General features: G+C 43.1%; 1 protein-coding gene across 1 annotated transcript in view; it reads right to left on the bottom strand.

The window, feature by feature from the left end:
- DTNBP1 (dystrobrevin binding protein 1) overlaps positions 1 to 17,680 on the bottom strand; it is a 115,284-nt gene that overhangs the window by 4,797 nt on the left and 92,807 nt on the right. The window contains exon 8 of the mRNA XM_082848813.1: positions 5,021 to 5,176. Within this exon, the coding sequence (XP_082704939.1) occupies positions 5,021 to 5,176 (156 nt within the window). The remainder of the gene's footprint in view (positions 1 to 5,020; positions 5,177 to 17,680) is intronic.

Below are 17,680 nucleotides of genomic sequence, written 5' to 3'. Positions count from 1 at the left end.
TTCCGTGTCAAGTCCGGCTCATTTACATTGGCTGTGATCACTGGCTGCCTGGCTTCATTACTGTCATCTGATTTGGTGCTTCCTATTTTCCTGAAAATATTTCCTTTAAGTGATAAAATCTAGTTATTCTGTTTGTAAGAGACATTCCTAAAATATAAGAACAGGAACATTAAAAAAATTAAGGAAAAATGGGAAGTGGGCAAACAACTAATTAACTTGAAGAAAGCTGACATGGCTATATGAATATCAAAAAAATAGACTTGAAGGGGAGACAAAAGCATTATTGGGGTAAAATACAGCACTTAGTGGTGTTTTCTTTTGGAGGTTTATCCACACTACAGCATGTATCAGTAGTTTGTTCCTTTTTTTTAAAATTAAGTAATTTTATTTATTTTTGGCTGCATCGGGTCTTCGTTGCCATGCGCAGGCTTTCTCTAGTTGCAGCTAGTGGGAGCTACTCTTCGTTGCCGTGCGCAGGCTTCTCATTGCAGTGGCTTCTCTTGTTGCAGAGCACAGGCTGTAGGCACAGGGGCTTCAGTAGTTGTGACCTGCGGGCTCTAGAGCGCAGGCTCAGTAGTTGTCGCGCATGGGCTTAGTTACTCTGCGGCATGTGGGATCTTCCCGGACCAGGGTTTGAACCCGTGTCCCCTGCATTGGCAGGCGGATTCTTAACCACTGCACCACTAGGGAAGCCCCCGCTTAGTGATTTTTTTAATGGTTCAATTCACCAGGAAGGTAATTCAGAATTTCTATGTGACTATATATTTTGTGGTTATTTTTATAAAGCAAAATACAGAAGAATCACAAGGAAAATGGTAACAAGTCCATAATCATGGGGGAAATGAAGATCTAATGTACCTCTTTGATGATTAAGCAATCCAAAATTGAGTATTAACAGGAAACATCTGAACAAGCCAATTTAGAAGCCTTTTGAAGTGGACACTTACAGACCCCCCACCTCAATCACAACAAAGAGAACTCTCCAGACGTTGCCATGGGTCCCCGAGGGGACAAAGTTGCCCCTGGTTGAGAACCACTATTTAATGAAGAATTAAAATTAAGATAGTACGGCTTGGCTCAAGGCCAGACAAACAGAAGACTGGAATAGAAAAGAAAGCCTAGAAAAGACTCAGTTGTACTGAAACTGACAGAAGACCATGTGAGCAGTGGAGAGAACACCGGTGCTGAGATAGACAGTTACTGCTGTGAGGAATTAAAGTCAGATCCTTACCTCACAATGCACACAAAAACAAACTGGTCGTGGATTTAGGGCCCAAATATATAAAATGGAAAACATAGAAACTTTTAGAATAAAACACAGCAGACTAGGGCTTTCCTGGTGGCGCAGTGGTTGAGAGTCCGCCTGCCGATGCAGGGGACACGGGTTCGTGCCCCGGTCTGGGAAGATCCCACATACCGCGGAGCGGCTGGGCCCGTGAGCCATGGCCGCTAAACCTGCGCGTCCAGAGCCTGTGCTCCGCAACGAGAGAGGCCACAACAGAGAGAGGCCCGCATACCTCCAAAAAAAAAAAAAAAAAACACAGCAGACTATTCTTATAACTTGGAGGGGAGGACTGCCTAAACAAGACACAAGTACGAACCATAAGCAAGAAAATAAAGTGGGCAAAGCTTAAAAATAAACACATTTAGCAAAGGCCACACTAGAATAGAGAAGCCACAGATTGAGAGAAGGTATCTGCACCAGACATCATCAGAAAAGGCCGATACCACGAGTGTAAGACTCTAAAGGAAGACAACCAACCAGTAGAAAAATGGACAATCAAGGAACTGCAGATTAAAGCCAAAATAAAGTATAATTTCAAACATCTAAATCTGTGAAAAATTTTAACTATCTGACACTACCAAGTGTTGACAAAGCTGTGGAGTGAGCAGAGCATGCACATACAGCTTCTGGGAGACTGTAAACTGGGGTGGGTATTTGTGACAGAATCCAGTACAATTAGATATGCTTGTCCTATGACTGTGTCCTTGTTCTGTGCCCTAAAGAAGTGGTTCTCAAGATGTGGACCCCAGACCAGCAGCCTCGGCATCACCTGGGAACTTGTGGGAAATGCACATTACTGGGCCCTACCCCAGACCTACTGGGTTTATCACTAGCCCAAACATCCTCCTGCCCTCCCCAGGCAATGGGACACCCAGGGGCTGAGTCAGAGTGTCTGAGGGCACAGGGGGCACCCCTGGCCACACAAGATTTGACAACTACCAGCCCAGCAGAGATGCCAGGAACCCAAGGTCTAACAGTGGGAACACACAGGTACAGACAGGACATCTTCAAGGTGAGGGATGTGGTCACAACTAACTACACACTGTCAGGATACCCAGGTGCTTAGCAACAAAGTGAAAGCAATAGATATTTTTCTGAGAAAATGGGAGTCTTGTCAGGTGGAAGAGAAAACCTGCGTCAGGGTCTTACAAAACACCTCATCATGTCCTAATGGCACTTGGAGATGCTGGGCATGCGTGGGCCCCAGGTCCCCACTGCTCCTCAGCACGATGGGCACTGCCCTCGCCCCCCTTCAAGTGCATGAGGCTCCCCCCTCTGTGGTTCTGAGCCTCACGACAATCCCAGTGGGCACAGACGTCCCTTCACCCTTAGATCATTTTCTGGATAAAACTTTCCAAGCCTTTGTCTTAACTAAAAAATGATGCTTTGGAAAGTGAGAAAAATTCAGACTGCTATTTCTGATTTAGTGGAATGAGTGTAAAATCCCATGTTCACTGTAGAGATTCTTATTTTGATTGATTCTTCTAAATGGAAGAGTGTTCATCCTTGGAGAGGAATGTGCTGTAAGGAAGGGGTGTGTGACTCCCAGGCTGCGAAGTCTAAGGGATGGCCCTGGACAGCCTTGTGTGGAGGGGTCTGTTTGTTATTTGTGAACATCTTTCCTGCTCCAGCTGAGGCAGGAAGCTGAAACGCCTAAGGCCTCCAATTTTCCTCCTCAGTGCTTTCAAAACCACACATATTGGCAATGTACGTGTGGCCACTCTTTTTTACCTTGAAAAAAAAAAAAAAAGCTCAACAGTTTTTTGAAACTTGAAGGACATTTTTTTAGGTGCTTGAAACCATGAAAATTCAGTTCCTTAATACTTAATTGCTATCTGTTCAACACGTCTTGACCGAGCCCGCCCTTCTCTTTGCCCAGCACTGGGCTGTGCTGGCCACAAGGACCTGACAGTAACAGCCCATCCCTGTCTCAGTGCGCTCACGGCCAACAAAGAGGGACTTCTGAAGCTGCAGCCTCTGCTGTGTCCTCATCCCCTGAGGATGGGCTCTCCTGAGAGGCACTTTCATATTCTCTTTGCCTCTGCTGAGCACTTAGCAGGTGCTCAGGAAATGTCAGCTGAACTAAACCGAACAAGCATCAGAATCTCTACTGCTCTTTTCTTCACTGTCCCACCTCCCCATGCCCTCTCGGCATAACGTCTCAGTGTGCTCAGATCTGTGGGTCAGACTTGCCAGGGTGTGTGTGTTATGGACTAAATGTTTGGGTGCCCCCCCCACCTGCCCAAATTCCTATGGTGAAGCCCTAACCCCAGTGTCATGGTTTCTGGAGGTGGGCCTTTGGGAGGTGATTACTCTAGAGGTCATGAGGGTGGGGCCCTGAGGATGGGGTTGATGCTCTCCCTGTCAAGTGAGGACCAGCTGCAGACCTCTCGGAACCAAATCCGCTAGCACCTTGACCACAGACTTCCAGCCTCCAGCCCTGCTGTGTATAAGCTACCAGTCTGTGTTGTTTTGTTATAGCAGCCCAAGCAGACTAGGGTGGTGTCCTTCTCAGCTGCTGCCCACAACATGACACAGATCCCTGGAGTGAACAGGGATGGCTCTCTCCATAACCAGCGCCAAACATTAAAGAAACTGAATAGCAAACGTACTCTGAGGGAACATGCAGTCTGACTTTCCCAGATGAAGACAGACTCTCCATCAGTGGGACACACAGAGGGCGAGCTGACTGGAGACGAAGCAGTTGAACAAGTCTGTACCATCCACCTCAGTTTAAGAAGCACTGTCAACGCATCCGTCAGTCATTCTAAGTCACGCCTATTAGTCTGTTTTCTCTACATTCTTTTCCTTCCTCATTCTTTGATTTCTTTAACCTCTCCTTGGGGAGCACATAGAGAAGGAAGGAACAGAGGGAGGGTAACAGATAAATTGGGAGCAGCTTCCGTGAGGGGCAGGGTATGGAGAGCAAAGGCCAGGGCCAGGCAAAAGAGGAAGAATGAGCACAGAGGTTTGGGAGGAGCAGGGGCTTCCAGGAGGATGGAGGGCAGGTAAGCGGGGAAGCCCAGGATGCCTGTACACACTGCCCACTGCTCCTGTGCTGGCCAGAGAGAAAACGTCAGCTGCCCGCCCAGACCACTCCTCCACAGGCACCAGGTCCTGGGAAGGAGGGGCTGGTGAAGGGGCCTGGAATCCAACTCCTGTGCCCTTCAGCGTGTTCTTGGGAACCATCAGATGCATCTAGATGTACATCACAGCACGACTTACAGAGGCAAAGAATCTTAAGTGTCCAACTAGGAAACTGTTAGGATATGTCCTGACCATGAAGATGCCGCTTTTAAAACATACCCTTTCAAAGGATTTTTAATAATGTAGGGGAAAGATCCCCATACACCATGAAGGAAAGTTAGATACAAAGCCAGATATGCGTACAGTCTATATAAATAGGCACAAGAGAGAATCAGCCTAAAATAGTAACAGGGATTAGGGATTCTGTGCTACAGAATTATGGCGAATGTTTGTCTTTTTAATGTTTTAAAAAAATGTATTCCATGTTTTCTAAATATCTTCAACAAAAGCCTAGAACTACAAGAAGAGGCAACGGCAAGACAAAGATGGCAGGACACATCCCCTTTGAGCCTCTGTCCCCTAGAACTACAAGAAGAGGCAACAGCAAGACAAAGATGGCAGGACGCATCCCCTTTGAGCCTCTGTCCCAGCCCCGCTCTGGAGGCAGCACCCTAGCCACACACAGCGCAGGGCCCGCTCCTGACTTGCCTCGCCTCTCTGCTGTCTGCAGGTAGCCCGTGGACAGGTACTGCTCCATGTCCTGCTGGAAGGCTTCCTCAAAGAACTTCTGCCGCTCCCTCAGCTTCATTTGCTGGGTTTGCTCCATGTCCAGGACCTTCTGGGTGTGCTCCGCGTCGAGTTCAGCTAAGGACACAGAATAACTGGGGTCAGGCAGGGTTTGGAAAAGGACTGAGACCGGAATGGGTATAAATACCGACTCACGGGCTCACATCTGGCCCCCTGACTGCAGCACAACAGGTGGAGAGCCGGGGCTCCTGGAGGACCGTGGCCACCGTCCACCTTAACCTCACCCAGCCCGGCCTCAGGAGGCACTCAGTAAACGCTGGTTGCAGAGCCAGCACGTGGCCACCGGAGTCTGTGAGAAGAGCACCTGGTCGTGGCTTTGCTGTCCGTGAACCAGCCACCTGGCTGAGTCAGTTAACCTTGCTGAGCCACATGCTGTATGAACATTTGGGATAGACATGTTACCCCAGGACTGACGTGAAACATAAGAACTTTACGTTCCAGCGAGGGCTGCGTCAGTCACGCCAGGAAGAACTGTAATACGATGAGCCTGAGCCCCGCCACCAACAAGAAGCCTGCATTTACCTTCCCATATGGCCCACTGGCGGCTCGCCCTTCCCCAGGCTGCATGGGGAACACAGACGATGCAACCACTATTCATCCTGTGCACGGGCCAAGGGTTGGTCCTGAATCTACTTCTAACTCTCCAGTCCTTTGTTCTTCACGGGGTGCGGTGGGCAGGATTTGAAGACAGCCCCCAGGAACTCTGCCCCCAGATGCACAGCCCACAGGACCCCAGGAATGTGTCTCCTTTATCTCAACTCCAGGTCATTGCTCAAGTTTTATCTGACTGCAACTTCCACTCTAGCCTCCACTATCAATTTCAACTGGATAATTTCTCAAAACAAACAAAAAAATTCCATTACCAGTGAAGATGTTATAATCAATTCTCAATTATATGTTTTAATGGGGCATAAGGGTATATATGAGATATTAAAAAAAATCCATCAGGCTCATTTCAGGAACAGTTTCAACTTCTTCCACAACTAAGCCCTTTTAACAGAGCTGATAAGTAATAAAAGACAGTGAGGTGTGAATGACTGAAAAAGCCTGGAGCTGCTGGGAAGAAAGAAGCGGATGATGTGAGGAAAACCAGGACAAACCTGTCCGTAAAAGGACTTACTGAGAGTATCTTTAATCCAAAAATGTTAGAAGAGAAAACAATAAAATTTAATTAAATATGAGTTATGAAAAATTCTGGTAATCTCTACATAATATTAAAGATTGAGAACATTTTTCATTCAAGATAAATAATCAAAACTAAGAATAGATTTTAAATCTATCATTTAAATATTTACAATTTAGATGTTTTTATATCGAGAATACAAATTTTGTGATACTAAAATGCATATGATATGATCAAGGAAGAAATGTGAAATCTCTGTAAATTCCTAAACAAATTTCTAAATACAAGTAGGTAAACACGTACCTTCCTAAACTGTTTTTTGACAAAAATTTAACTGCCAACAGGCTGTCAAACTACATGATCACTAAATTACTACACAATTCAGTCATTGTGACAGAATTTTAAAAATAGGACCCATTATTTTTCTTATGCTTCTAATTATTTGCCATTTATTTAAAAGGTTTTTTTTGATGCATGAACAATGCATGTACATTGTGGAAAAAATTTTAATCATAAAAAAGCACATGGACTTCCCTGGTGGCTCAGTGGTTAAGAATCCACCTGCCAATGCGGGGGACACGGGTTGGAGCCCTGGCCCAGGAAGATCCCACATGCCGTCGTGGAGCAACTAAGCCTGTGCGCCACAGCTACTGAGCCTCTACTCAAGCCTGCGAGCTACAACTACTGAGCCCACGTGCCACAACTACCGAAGCCTGCGCGCCTAGAGCCTGTGCTCCGCAACAAGAGAAGCCACCACAATGAGAAGCCCGTGCACCGCAACTAAGAATAGCCCCCGCTCGCTGCAACTAGGGAAAGCCCGCGCGCAGCAATGAAGACCCTATGCAGCCAAAAATAAATTAAAAAAAAAAAAAAGGCACAAATAGTAAGGTGAAAATCCCTCTGAAATCACCATAAGCGGAGGAGCACAACTAACATTCTGATGTACGCTCATCAGCATCTGGTGTACATTATTTTCTCCTTGAACCATATGAAATTGCAATATTCAGTCTTTTTTTTTCTCTTTTTGTACCAATGGAAGAGTTGCTGTTGTTTTTTTTTTTTTGCGGTGTGTGGGCCTCTCACTGCTGTGGCCTCTCCCGTTGCGGAGCACAGTCTCCGGACGCGCAGGCTCAGCGGCCATGGCTCACGGGCCCAGCCGCTCTGCGGCATATGGGACCTTCCCGGACCGGGACACGAACCCATGTTCCCACACACCCATCCCGAGTCTCCCCAGTGCTAACATCCTATCCAGTTACGGTACAATATCAAAACCAAAAAAACAGATACCGGTACACTCCACAGAGCTTATTCAGATTTCCCCAGTCATGCATGCACTCGTGTGTGTGTGTGTGTGTACAGGACGGGGGAGCTCTCTCCAGGCTCATCACACACGCAGGCTTGTGTAACAACCGCAATCAGGATGTTCAACATTACTGTTACCACAAGGCTCCTCCGGTTGCCCTCTGGTAACCATCCCCTCCCCCTTCGTCCACTCTTACCCCTCCCTAAGTCCAAATCTGTGATCATGTTATTACACAAATGCTACCTAAATGAAATCATGTGGTATATATATATCCTTCTGAGATTGGCATTTTTCACTTGGCATATTCTTGAGGTTCATCTTAGCAGTTGCTCATATTGATAATTTGTTTCTTTTTGTTGCTGAGTTGTGTCCACGGTGTGGAGGGACCACAGTTAGTTTGACTAGTCACCCACTGAAGGACACCTGGGTCGCTTCCAATTTTTGGATACTGTGAGTAAAGTTGCTATGAACATTTGTGTACCAGCTTCTGGATGAAAATAAATCATTTATTTGAGATAAATGCCCAAGAATGCAATTGCTGGGTCATATGGTAAGTGCATTTTTTGGTTTTGAAAGGAACTGCCAAACTCTTTTCCGGAGTGGCCCCTGTCACCAGTGTATGGGGGACCTCATTCTTCCACATCCTTCCTCACCAGCATTTGGTGAGACCTACTTAATAACTGTGATACAGAATCTGTTTCCTTCCCTCCTCCTTTTCCCCAGAGTATGTGTCTGTTAGAAACAAGTTTTAACTTCCTCTTAAATATTTCCAATAATTGCTATGATTTAAATAGGAAAATATATTTAATTTTAGAAAAATTCTATACAGGAACGGAGGACTTGTTAGTGACAAAATATACAAGATTTCCTTCCATTTTTAAAACCCACCTACTCTGTATTTTTACCATTTAACAGTCACCTTTTATTCCTATCTCAAATTAGTTTTCAAAATAAGGCACACTCAACCATTTTTAAAGTCTCCCCAACCTCCTGCCCCGCCTTAAAAAATGAATGCAAATTGTTTCAGGGAGGACAAAAAAAAAAAAAAGACCTTTAATTAATACTGCCCTAGAATTGTAGGTTTTAAACATTCATTTAAAATACCAACTTCTGTGCCCTATGTTTCTACAGTTTTTAAAAGTTTTCTGTCTAGCCTTCATCAACAATTAGTTTCCAAGACAGGTTTACAATTATTTTATACCATACATTATTTCTATGAGTATTTGAAAGTATTATAGAGCCCTTTCCTTAATTCCTCAGAATTGGTCTTTGGAAAAAAACAATTCTGTGCATGTTAAAGTCAAGACATGTTTTAACAGAAAGTTAAATGGCTCTTTACAGAGCTCCTCTTCAGCCCCCTCCAACACACACGGACGCATGCACGCACACACACTTATCAAACGCCAAAAGGTACTTACTGCTCCTACATGCAACTAATAAAGGATACTTCTTACCTAAAATGTAGTAGTTTAGAATAATGGCAGGTTTTGCAGACATACAGAATAAATAACTCCTTTAGACAACAACTCATGGCAACTCCTAAGGAGACTCTACAAAGTTCATTTAGAGTAGCTACTGGAACAGCTGTTTCCTAAACCCATGTCACAGGAAACAAACACTATTCTAGTATCTAAACTTTTGGAACACTTAAATTTCTATCAATTACCCTGAAGGAAATGACCACTATCTAGAGTACTAGCAAAATAGACACTGCAGAAACACGACATGTACAAGGTTTGCCCAAAGCAATAAGACAGAAATGCTCAACTGTACCTTATCTTCTGCGGGAGGAGCAAGGCAGCTTAGAAGCCCCTGATGAGGCTGCTGGTCTCTGAGCCACACCACTCACCTCGCCACGCCGCCAGTTTCCCATCAGTTAGGAAGCGGGGGTGGGGGTGGGGTTGGATGATATCCATAAGAAAGTCACATCCAGCTCTTAAATGCTCTAATTCTATTTTTACTTCCTTTGACTGGGGCAGGAAGAGGTCTCCTGAATCCTGTCTTTTTTTCTTTTTTTTTTTGGTAAGATAAAATGAAAATCAGATTAGCAGTAAAGGATTTAGGACCTTTTGAATTTGACAGTAACTTTTCAAGAAAATCAGATTCAACTATTAACAAAACACTGAGGGTACGTTTGCATTTATCTTCCTGGTCATTTTACTGCTTAAAGAATGCTGAGAACAAAAAGCTTAAGATTAATGGGTAAGTGAGAAGTGCATTCAAACTGTGGCCAGAGGCTTCACGAGTTATGAACCTGTTCCAACGTCATGGCGGGGGTCGGACTGGAGGGCCTGTGGCCTGAAGTGAGTCTAGGTAGCGTCACGATGGCTGTACTTCTTGCCGGGGTCGACAAAGACCTAGATGGGTAAGATGTCAGTTTAAAGGGGTGGTTCAACTCCACTGGAAAGGGCTAGTCCATGATATGTTACAAAGGATACGTTTTACAGAAACAGTATGTGAAATTGCTGTGTTAGATATCAAGCGTATGCCATGTTATCCCATTCTTTGGATGGTTTCCAATTTTTTCTTGTAAGATTTAAAAAACTCCAGGCTAGAAGCTCTGTGTTATGAATATTTAGCCCAATTTCCTAGAATTTTAAAGTCCTGACATTTTCCTTAATTTTATTTAGAGTACTGATCTACTTAACAACAAAATTTGGGGGGAAAATGGGAAGGGTTTAGATTGCTGCAGGAATCCTTCCAAACTCCAAAGTTTGTTGTCGTTGTTATTGTTAGTACATTAAACACTCTAGAAAAAGAAGTACAAACCAGCTGCTTGTGTCTCAGTATGAAGATCAACTCTTACGGAGTTCATTCAAAGGGGTTATGGAGATAGCAGGTCCTTAGTGTCATCAAAATCAATTCGAGGGCTGGTGACACAGAGGTTGCTGGATCACTGGACCCCATGCCCAGAGCTACCAATTCAGTAACTGGCAGGGTCAGAGGATTCACATTTCTACCCAATTCCAGGGTGATGCTGATGCTGTTGTCCAAGGACCAGACTTTGAGAACCACAGCTCTTAATGAACTGTTTCTGCGCATCCACTTCAGTCAAATTTTTACTTTGTACAAATATTTATATAATGGAAAAGAATAAATATAAGATGGGGAAGTTGGCACAATTCATGGAAATGACAGAAACGTCCTCTCCTAAACTCTCTTTAAAATATTTACAAGATCATCTAACAAGGAAACGCTCCAGCAGCCGCCAAAGCGTATAATCATAAACAAGCAGGACGTGTAGTCATCTTCACTGATGAGAGACAAGTAACTTCAGGATCAGAAAAGCGCTGGATCCCATTCTGTGGAATCCCTTACCAGTCCCTGGCTCATGGCCTGGGGGCTTCATACAGCAGGAGACAAAAATGTGACCATCTGTTCTTTGTCCTGAACCCAGATGCAGCCAAGGGGGAGGTCCTCATCCTCACCATTTGCAGAGACAACGTGGAGGGGTTTACATTAATGTAATCAATATAAAATTACATTTGTATTTAAAACTAATAGACAAACTCTGTCAAATAAAAATTAAGAGAAGAAAAAAATACATATACCCAGAGTTAGATATATGGCAAAGAAGGTATGCCGACGGAGGCAGAAGAGATGTGAAAATAAGTGACTGGTGATGGGGTCCTGGACTTGGCATATTGATATTTTCAGCTGAAGGAGTTTGAGGAAATGGCAGAAGCAGGAAGCTCACTCTGACCTGCCCCTTGCTCTTCTCCCCTGAAGCAGGTCCTAAGACCCTCCTGTGGAAGGTGCCCTCCCTGTACCCAGAAGACAGGAGCATCCTTATCCCCAAGACGGAGGGACACAGAGAAGAGTGCAACATGCTGGCCTGGCTAAGTCTCCTCCAGTTCACTACCCTTACCTCAGGGCCTTTGTCCTAATGACATTTCTCCATGAACATCCGCTCTTCCTCAAACCTGGCTTAAAACACTCAAGCTTAACTCTTTCTTTGGGTCTTCATTTCCTTATGAAGGCCCCCGTGTTAACGTAAAAGTTAACATTAAATAAATCTGTACACTTTTCTCCTGTTAATCTCTGTCATTTTAATTGTCAGACCTAGCCAAGGACCCTAAGAGGATCGAGGAAAACATTTTTTCCTCCCCTGTACTAACTATCATGCCCCAATACATGCTATAACACATTCTGAAGCATCAATGAAATGAATAATCTGATTTAAAAATTATACATGTTATAGAAATTAACACAGGAAATGAAATTGTTAAGAATCAAAAGCTATCTAATGGATTTTTCGTAGTAATTCTGAAATCAAAACTTGATCATGTATTTTTTTAAAAGGTGGTGAGAGGTGAGGAGAAGCCTAGCCCCACCACATATTAAAACACTTCACAAAACAACAATTTAAACATTATGGAGTGACTTCCCTGGTGGTCCAGTAGCTAAGCCTCCGCACTCCCAATGCAGGGGGCCTGGGTTCAATCCCTGGTCAGGGAACTAGATCTCACACGGATGCTGCAACTAAAGATTATGCATGCTGCAACTAAAGATTATGCATGCCGCAACTAAAGATTATGCATGCCGCAACTAAAGATTCCACATGCCACAGGTAAAAAAAAAAAAGATTCTGCATGCCGCAACTGAAGAACCCGCACACAGCAACAAAGATCCAGCGCAGACAAGATAAATAAATAATTTTTAAAAACCACCAACATTACGTAAAACAAAAAGAGATGGGTGGATCATTGAAGTGGAAAATCCCTAAAAGAGATGTGATCATATGCTAAACAAATATAAACAAATCATATGCTAAACAAATATAATAAAGGATATATCAGAAACAAAGGAGAAAGTAAAGAAATCTGTAATAAGTGGCACTGTGAAATCTAGTTGGCCATTTATAAAATCAATTTAGAGGCATACAGGATAAATTAAATAACTGAAAACCAAAAATGATATATGGAAAAAGAAAACCAAATTAAACCTTTAAAGTTACTAATAAGGGGTCTTACACACTATAGAAGAAATTATCAAGGATCAACAGATACTGTGTAACATGAACAGTAAACACTCTTGGATATTAAAAGAAATATAATAAAAAGGGAAACAACAGATTGAGGAAAAAGAATTGCCACAAGTAGCAAAAGATCATTATTTTTACCACAGTAAATAAAAAAAAGAAAAAGGAAAAAAAATCGACACCAATAAAATCTTTTCAATAGAAAAAACAGTTCACAGAAGCCAAAAATTGTTCAGCCCTATATGTTATTAAAACTGAAGTACCATTTTTGTCCAGTTACATATTGGCCAATATAAAAACAATGCTAACAAGAGTGAGGTGAGATACTTTCATTACTAACGTTTGCATAAATTGTTAAAAAGACTCTTAGAAAGCAATCTGATTTTAAAAATCTCTAACATACTTTCACCTAGTGATACCGCATCTGAAGATACACGCTAAGGACATAATCCAAAAGAATAAAAGAGCTACTACCTACCTAAGGAAGCTCATTTCTGTATTAAATAACTCGGCCACTTGATGAGCCATCATGTAGCCAACAACAAACATGGTGAAGACGTAAGATATTAAGTAAAAGAAGAATAAAAAGACAAAATATGTGTAACTTATCACACGAAAAAGGGTTGGTAAAGCACTCCTGAAAAATTAGTTTCATTAATACAGTGAGACTGTGGATGGTAGTTGGCCCTCAATGGTATACATTTTTTGTAATGTTATATAGCTTTAGAATTAAAAATTCAAATAAGCATAAGGTTCTATAAACACACAAAATATATTTTCATTCCCCAATAATCATAATAAATATGTATTTTGACATATCCAACTAATACTTTATTGTTTTGGGTGGTTATATAAAAAAAATTCCTTCTGTTAAAATGTTCAGTGTATATGGGCTTCCCTGGTGGCGCAGTGGTTGAGAGTCCGCCTGCCAATTCAGGGGACACGGGTTCGTGCCCCGGTCCGGGAGGATCCCACATGCCGCGGAGCGGCTGGGCCCGTGAGCCACGGCCGCTGAGCCTGCGGGTCCGGAGCCTGTGCTCCGCAATGGGAGAGGCCACAACAGTGAGAGGCCCGCGTACCGCAAAAAAAAAAAAAAAAAAAAAGTTCAGTGTATGAATGTACTTCTTTATTCACTTATTCTTATGTAATATCATTCACAAATTTAATTTATTCAATACATTTAATAAGCATATTTACTACATGCCTATTAACTCCTTATAGCTTATTTGTTCATGATTTAAAATAGACTACTTTATAGCAATACAGTGTTACCTGGAACTTTTACAACCAGAAATTTCCATCAATCAACATTTTTGAGCTTCATTAATATAAGCAGTTAATCACAATGATAACCTAAGACATTAAGAGATTTTAAAGACCTTTCTGAAGTATTAAAAAATTTTATAATACATTCTACTGCTTTGAAAATTGGTAATCTTGGACAGACTAAACAGCAAATAACAATGGTTTAAATGGCAAATAAAACGTTTAAACAAACTTCTCAACCTTGAAAACCTGGTATATGCTCATTATGCAGCAGAAGTAATCACATAATTAAACATGTGAGAACCTTAACCTGCTCTGGATTCCCAGCTGTTAAACAGAATCTGTTCATGGATCACACCTAGGTTTCACATCAGTATTTTCTATTCCGAAATTCTAAACTTTCACAACAAAAGAAAACAAGTTCTTCCCACTTCTAACACTTGTAAGGAAGGAATGACTTTTTTGCAAACAGAAAACTAAAGAACACAAAAACCAAAATCACTCCCTTGCTCCTAACATTTGAATTTCAGTACAAAAGTAGTGTCACTGGAATTTTCTCAAGTAACAGTTCTCATATCTATGATAACAGTGATGTACACTGGCTGCTATATTATAAGAAAATTTTGAGAAATCTCCGAAAACTAGACTCAGATGCCTGTCTAAGGAAGTTTGGAGGAGGGGGCAAAAAGAGAAAGAAGACAATAAGGTCTCAGGACATCTGAAAATGAGACAATGTTAATTAAAACAAAACCAAACTTGGTGGTGGTGACTGGGCCTGGTATTGAAGCCTACGGTTTTTTTAAGTCATGAGTAAAACATTACAGATATAGATACTAAATTTAAATTTTCATTAACTATATAAAATTTATATTTCTGTATCTTCCTCATCCAGGAACAAGCAACAATTTGACAAATGTGGGCCAATTCTGACAGCTGCCCCCTGAGATGAGTCTCACTATCAGTATGGGGAAATAAACCTAAGCTTTGGTTGCTTTCTTGAGTCACATCAAAAATAAAATGCAATCAGAGATAACACCACTTTCTATTTTATGTGTGACCCTAAAGAAGGTGTTGAAGGAATGCCATCTGCAGGTCTACAATTTGAGCATTTCTATCTGAACAAATGATATTCTTCTTTTTAAGGGGGATCTGAATCTGGAGATCCACAAGACGCAGCTGGCGTGGGCACCACGAGAGGAGGAGGTGGCGGTCCCCGGGCGGCGCCCCCCCTGCTCCCTGGGATCTCCGTGGCTACCTGGCCTCCTCTCCTGGAGCTAGTTTTCCTGCCCTCATTAGCTTGTGTTATCTTTCCCACCAGCCTTTTTACTCAGCTAGCTGTTGACTAAAGTCTGTGAAAAGTTTTTAGAGGACAAGATCCTTCCAGCAATTCAGAGCCAAGATGCTGTGTTTTTAGGTTTAGTATCCCCCTGAAAGGACATCTGCATTTCAAAAGGACACGGTAGAATCCAAAGGCCTTTAAAGCTCAAGGAACAAAGCTAAGAGAGGAAGTTTTTGGGCAGGGGCTCTGCCCCATGACTGGGCAAGTCACACCACCGGGAGCCAGCTCCTGTGGGCCAATCCCAAGTCCCCCTCAGGAAGTGTCCTGTCCACAGGGGAGAGAACCCCCTGATTACACAGGCAGCTTCCCACACTCCACCAGTGGGATGCTGTGAGATCAAAATTATGTTCAGCTTAAGATCACACATTAGCATAATGATTCTCTATGCCGATAGAATGGTTCAGATGTTAGATTTCTTTAGACTTTAAATATCACTGAAGAACACTCAATAATACTCAAAACAATTACCTTCGGAAACGTTTTTACTTATGCTGCCTTGATTTCAAATTAAGTAGTCCAAAAATTGCAGTCTAGAACAATGGTCTCAAACCTTTTCACGTTTAAGAGTGGGTGTACTTTTACTGACAATTTACTGAGAAAATACATGACAACAGAAATCTATTGAGTTCCGTACACTTTTAAAAATGACTTTGAATTTTATTCTGCACAACATTTACACACATTTGCAAGAGAATACTGCATATATTTCAACTGTATTTATCACACAGAACCCATAGCTCAACATGCTTCTGGATGCAAGAGCCTCTCGCTATAAATGTCCTCATGCCACAGGTTGGAAACATTCTGCTTCTAGAAGGTTCAGTGACAGTCAAATCTCAACATGCTTGAAAGCCGATCATACCACATTATTTCCAGAAAATATTTTAGAAATGGGGATTTATCACTTTCAATTACAAGCTGCTGGAAGCTTATGAATGCGTGACTTATGAATAAATTAGTACTATGAATGGCTGCCTTGGTCCCCTCCCTCCTCCTACCATAAGTCCCTCACTGCCAGCTAACAGGGTGGGCATGAGACATGGATTCTGTGCTTCCCAGACAGGCTGGTGGTACTAGCCAGCAGGGATGGCAGGAGATGGTCCCTGAGGAGATCCCTGAGTCCAGAAGCAGAGGAAGAAGTTACATGAAGAAGGGACCGGCGGGAGAGCAACACATCAACACATGGGGCAGCCTCTGGAGTAGACCGAATTCCTCACTTCCCTGTGAACTACTTCCTGAAATTTCATCATTAGAGATTTTCAGATTTTACATTTCTCTTTTAAGCAAATCGAGAATACTCTATTTGGGAGCTTTTAGAAAACTGCAACATTCAAAATAGATATAGATGCTAGATATGGGGAGAAATGGGTAGAAAGGTAGACGATTTTGAAGAAAGGGGGAGAGGGCAGCTGTGGTGGAGGCCTCAGTAGGGACTTTTGGCCATGAGGGTAATTAAGGCCCAGCAGAAAGAGGGACCAGAAAGTGAAAAAGACAAGTATGAAATGTCAAAGACACACTATTCCTGATTCAAGATGGTGTTCAGAGATTATTTTACCCTCTGCTCTTCCTGTTTTCTCCTGGCTCTTTAACTACATTATGGACAGTGAGGACTTTTGCAAGAACAGCCTGGAAACTAGACCACTATTCAGGAGGTATCGCTGAGAAACCGCTTTCCCAGTTACACATGACTTACAGCCGACATCCTAGGGCTCCAAATAAGCCCCGCGCTCTCCCCTGCCCTTGACTGTGACTGCGCTGCCCTTGGCCCAGAGGCCTGCACTCGGCCAACCTCTGCTCGTCCTCCGGGTCTCAGCTCAACGCTGCCCCCTCTGACAAACAGCAGGGAGCTTTCGGCTCTCTCTCCGCCACCCTCCCACTGTAACAGGTAAGTGTCACTGCTGCCACACGCTCACCCTCTGTTCCTCCACCAGACACTAGATTCCTCGAGGGCAGACATGATGTCTTTTAAAGGGATCGGGATATGCCACCCCAAAATATGCCACTTTGGTCTGAGGATTATTTTGAGCTGAAGGCAATATAGAAACAGCAGAAATGGGAACAGCTCTTTGGCCTTCCCCTCTCTATCTGAAAGCAGGGTATAAATTTCCCTTTGTGAAGGAAATATAAATTTACGTTTGTAACGTTGTCTCCCTCTCCCCTACCAGGCAGAGGAGACGATGCATCAACAGAGAAGGCAGCAGCCTGAGTCTGTGTAACAAACGTCACTCAGTGACCCCCTTCTCCCATTAGGTCCCCATATACTCACCTTCCCACAGTCTACCACCCCTGGAAGCCTGAACTCTCCCTCCTTGTCTAGTTATATCTTCACAACTTATCACCCTTGTTAAAATGCTATATAAACCCCCGGGTCTAGCGGCTGCTCTGGGTCTTCGCTTTTTTTCTATGAAGGCCTCCGTGTGTACACAAAAATTAAAATATTGCCCTCGAATAAAAAGTCTGTCTTTTGTCAATTTAATGCTCAGGGCACAGGCACTAAACCTAAGAGGCGGAGGAGAGAGGTTTCCTCCCCTACACTTTCAGCCCGGCAG

This window comes from Leucopleurus acutus, assembly GCF_964270905.1.
Source record: "Leucopleurus acutus genome assembly, chromosome: 10".
Lineage (NCBI taxonomy): Eukaryota > Metazoa > Chordata > Mammalia > Artiodactyla > Delphinidae > Leucopleurus > Leucopleurus acutus.
This window is presented reverse-complemented; position numbering and strand designations above follow the sequence as displayed.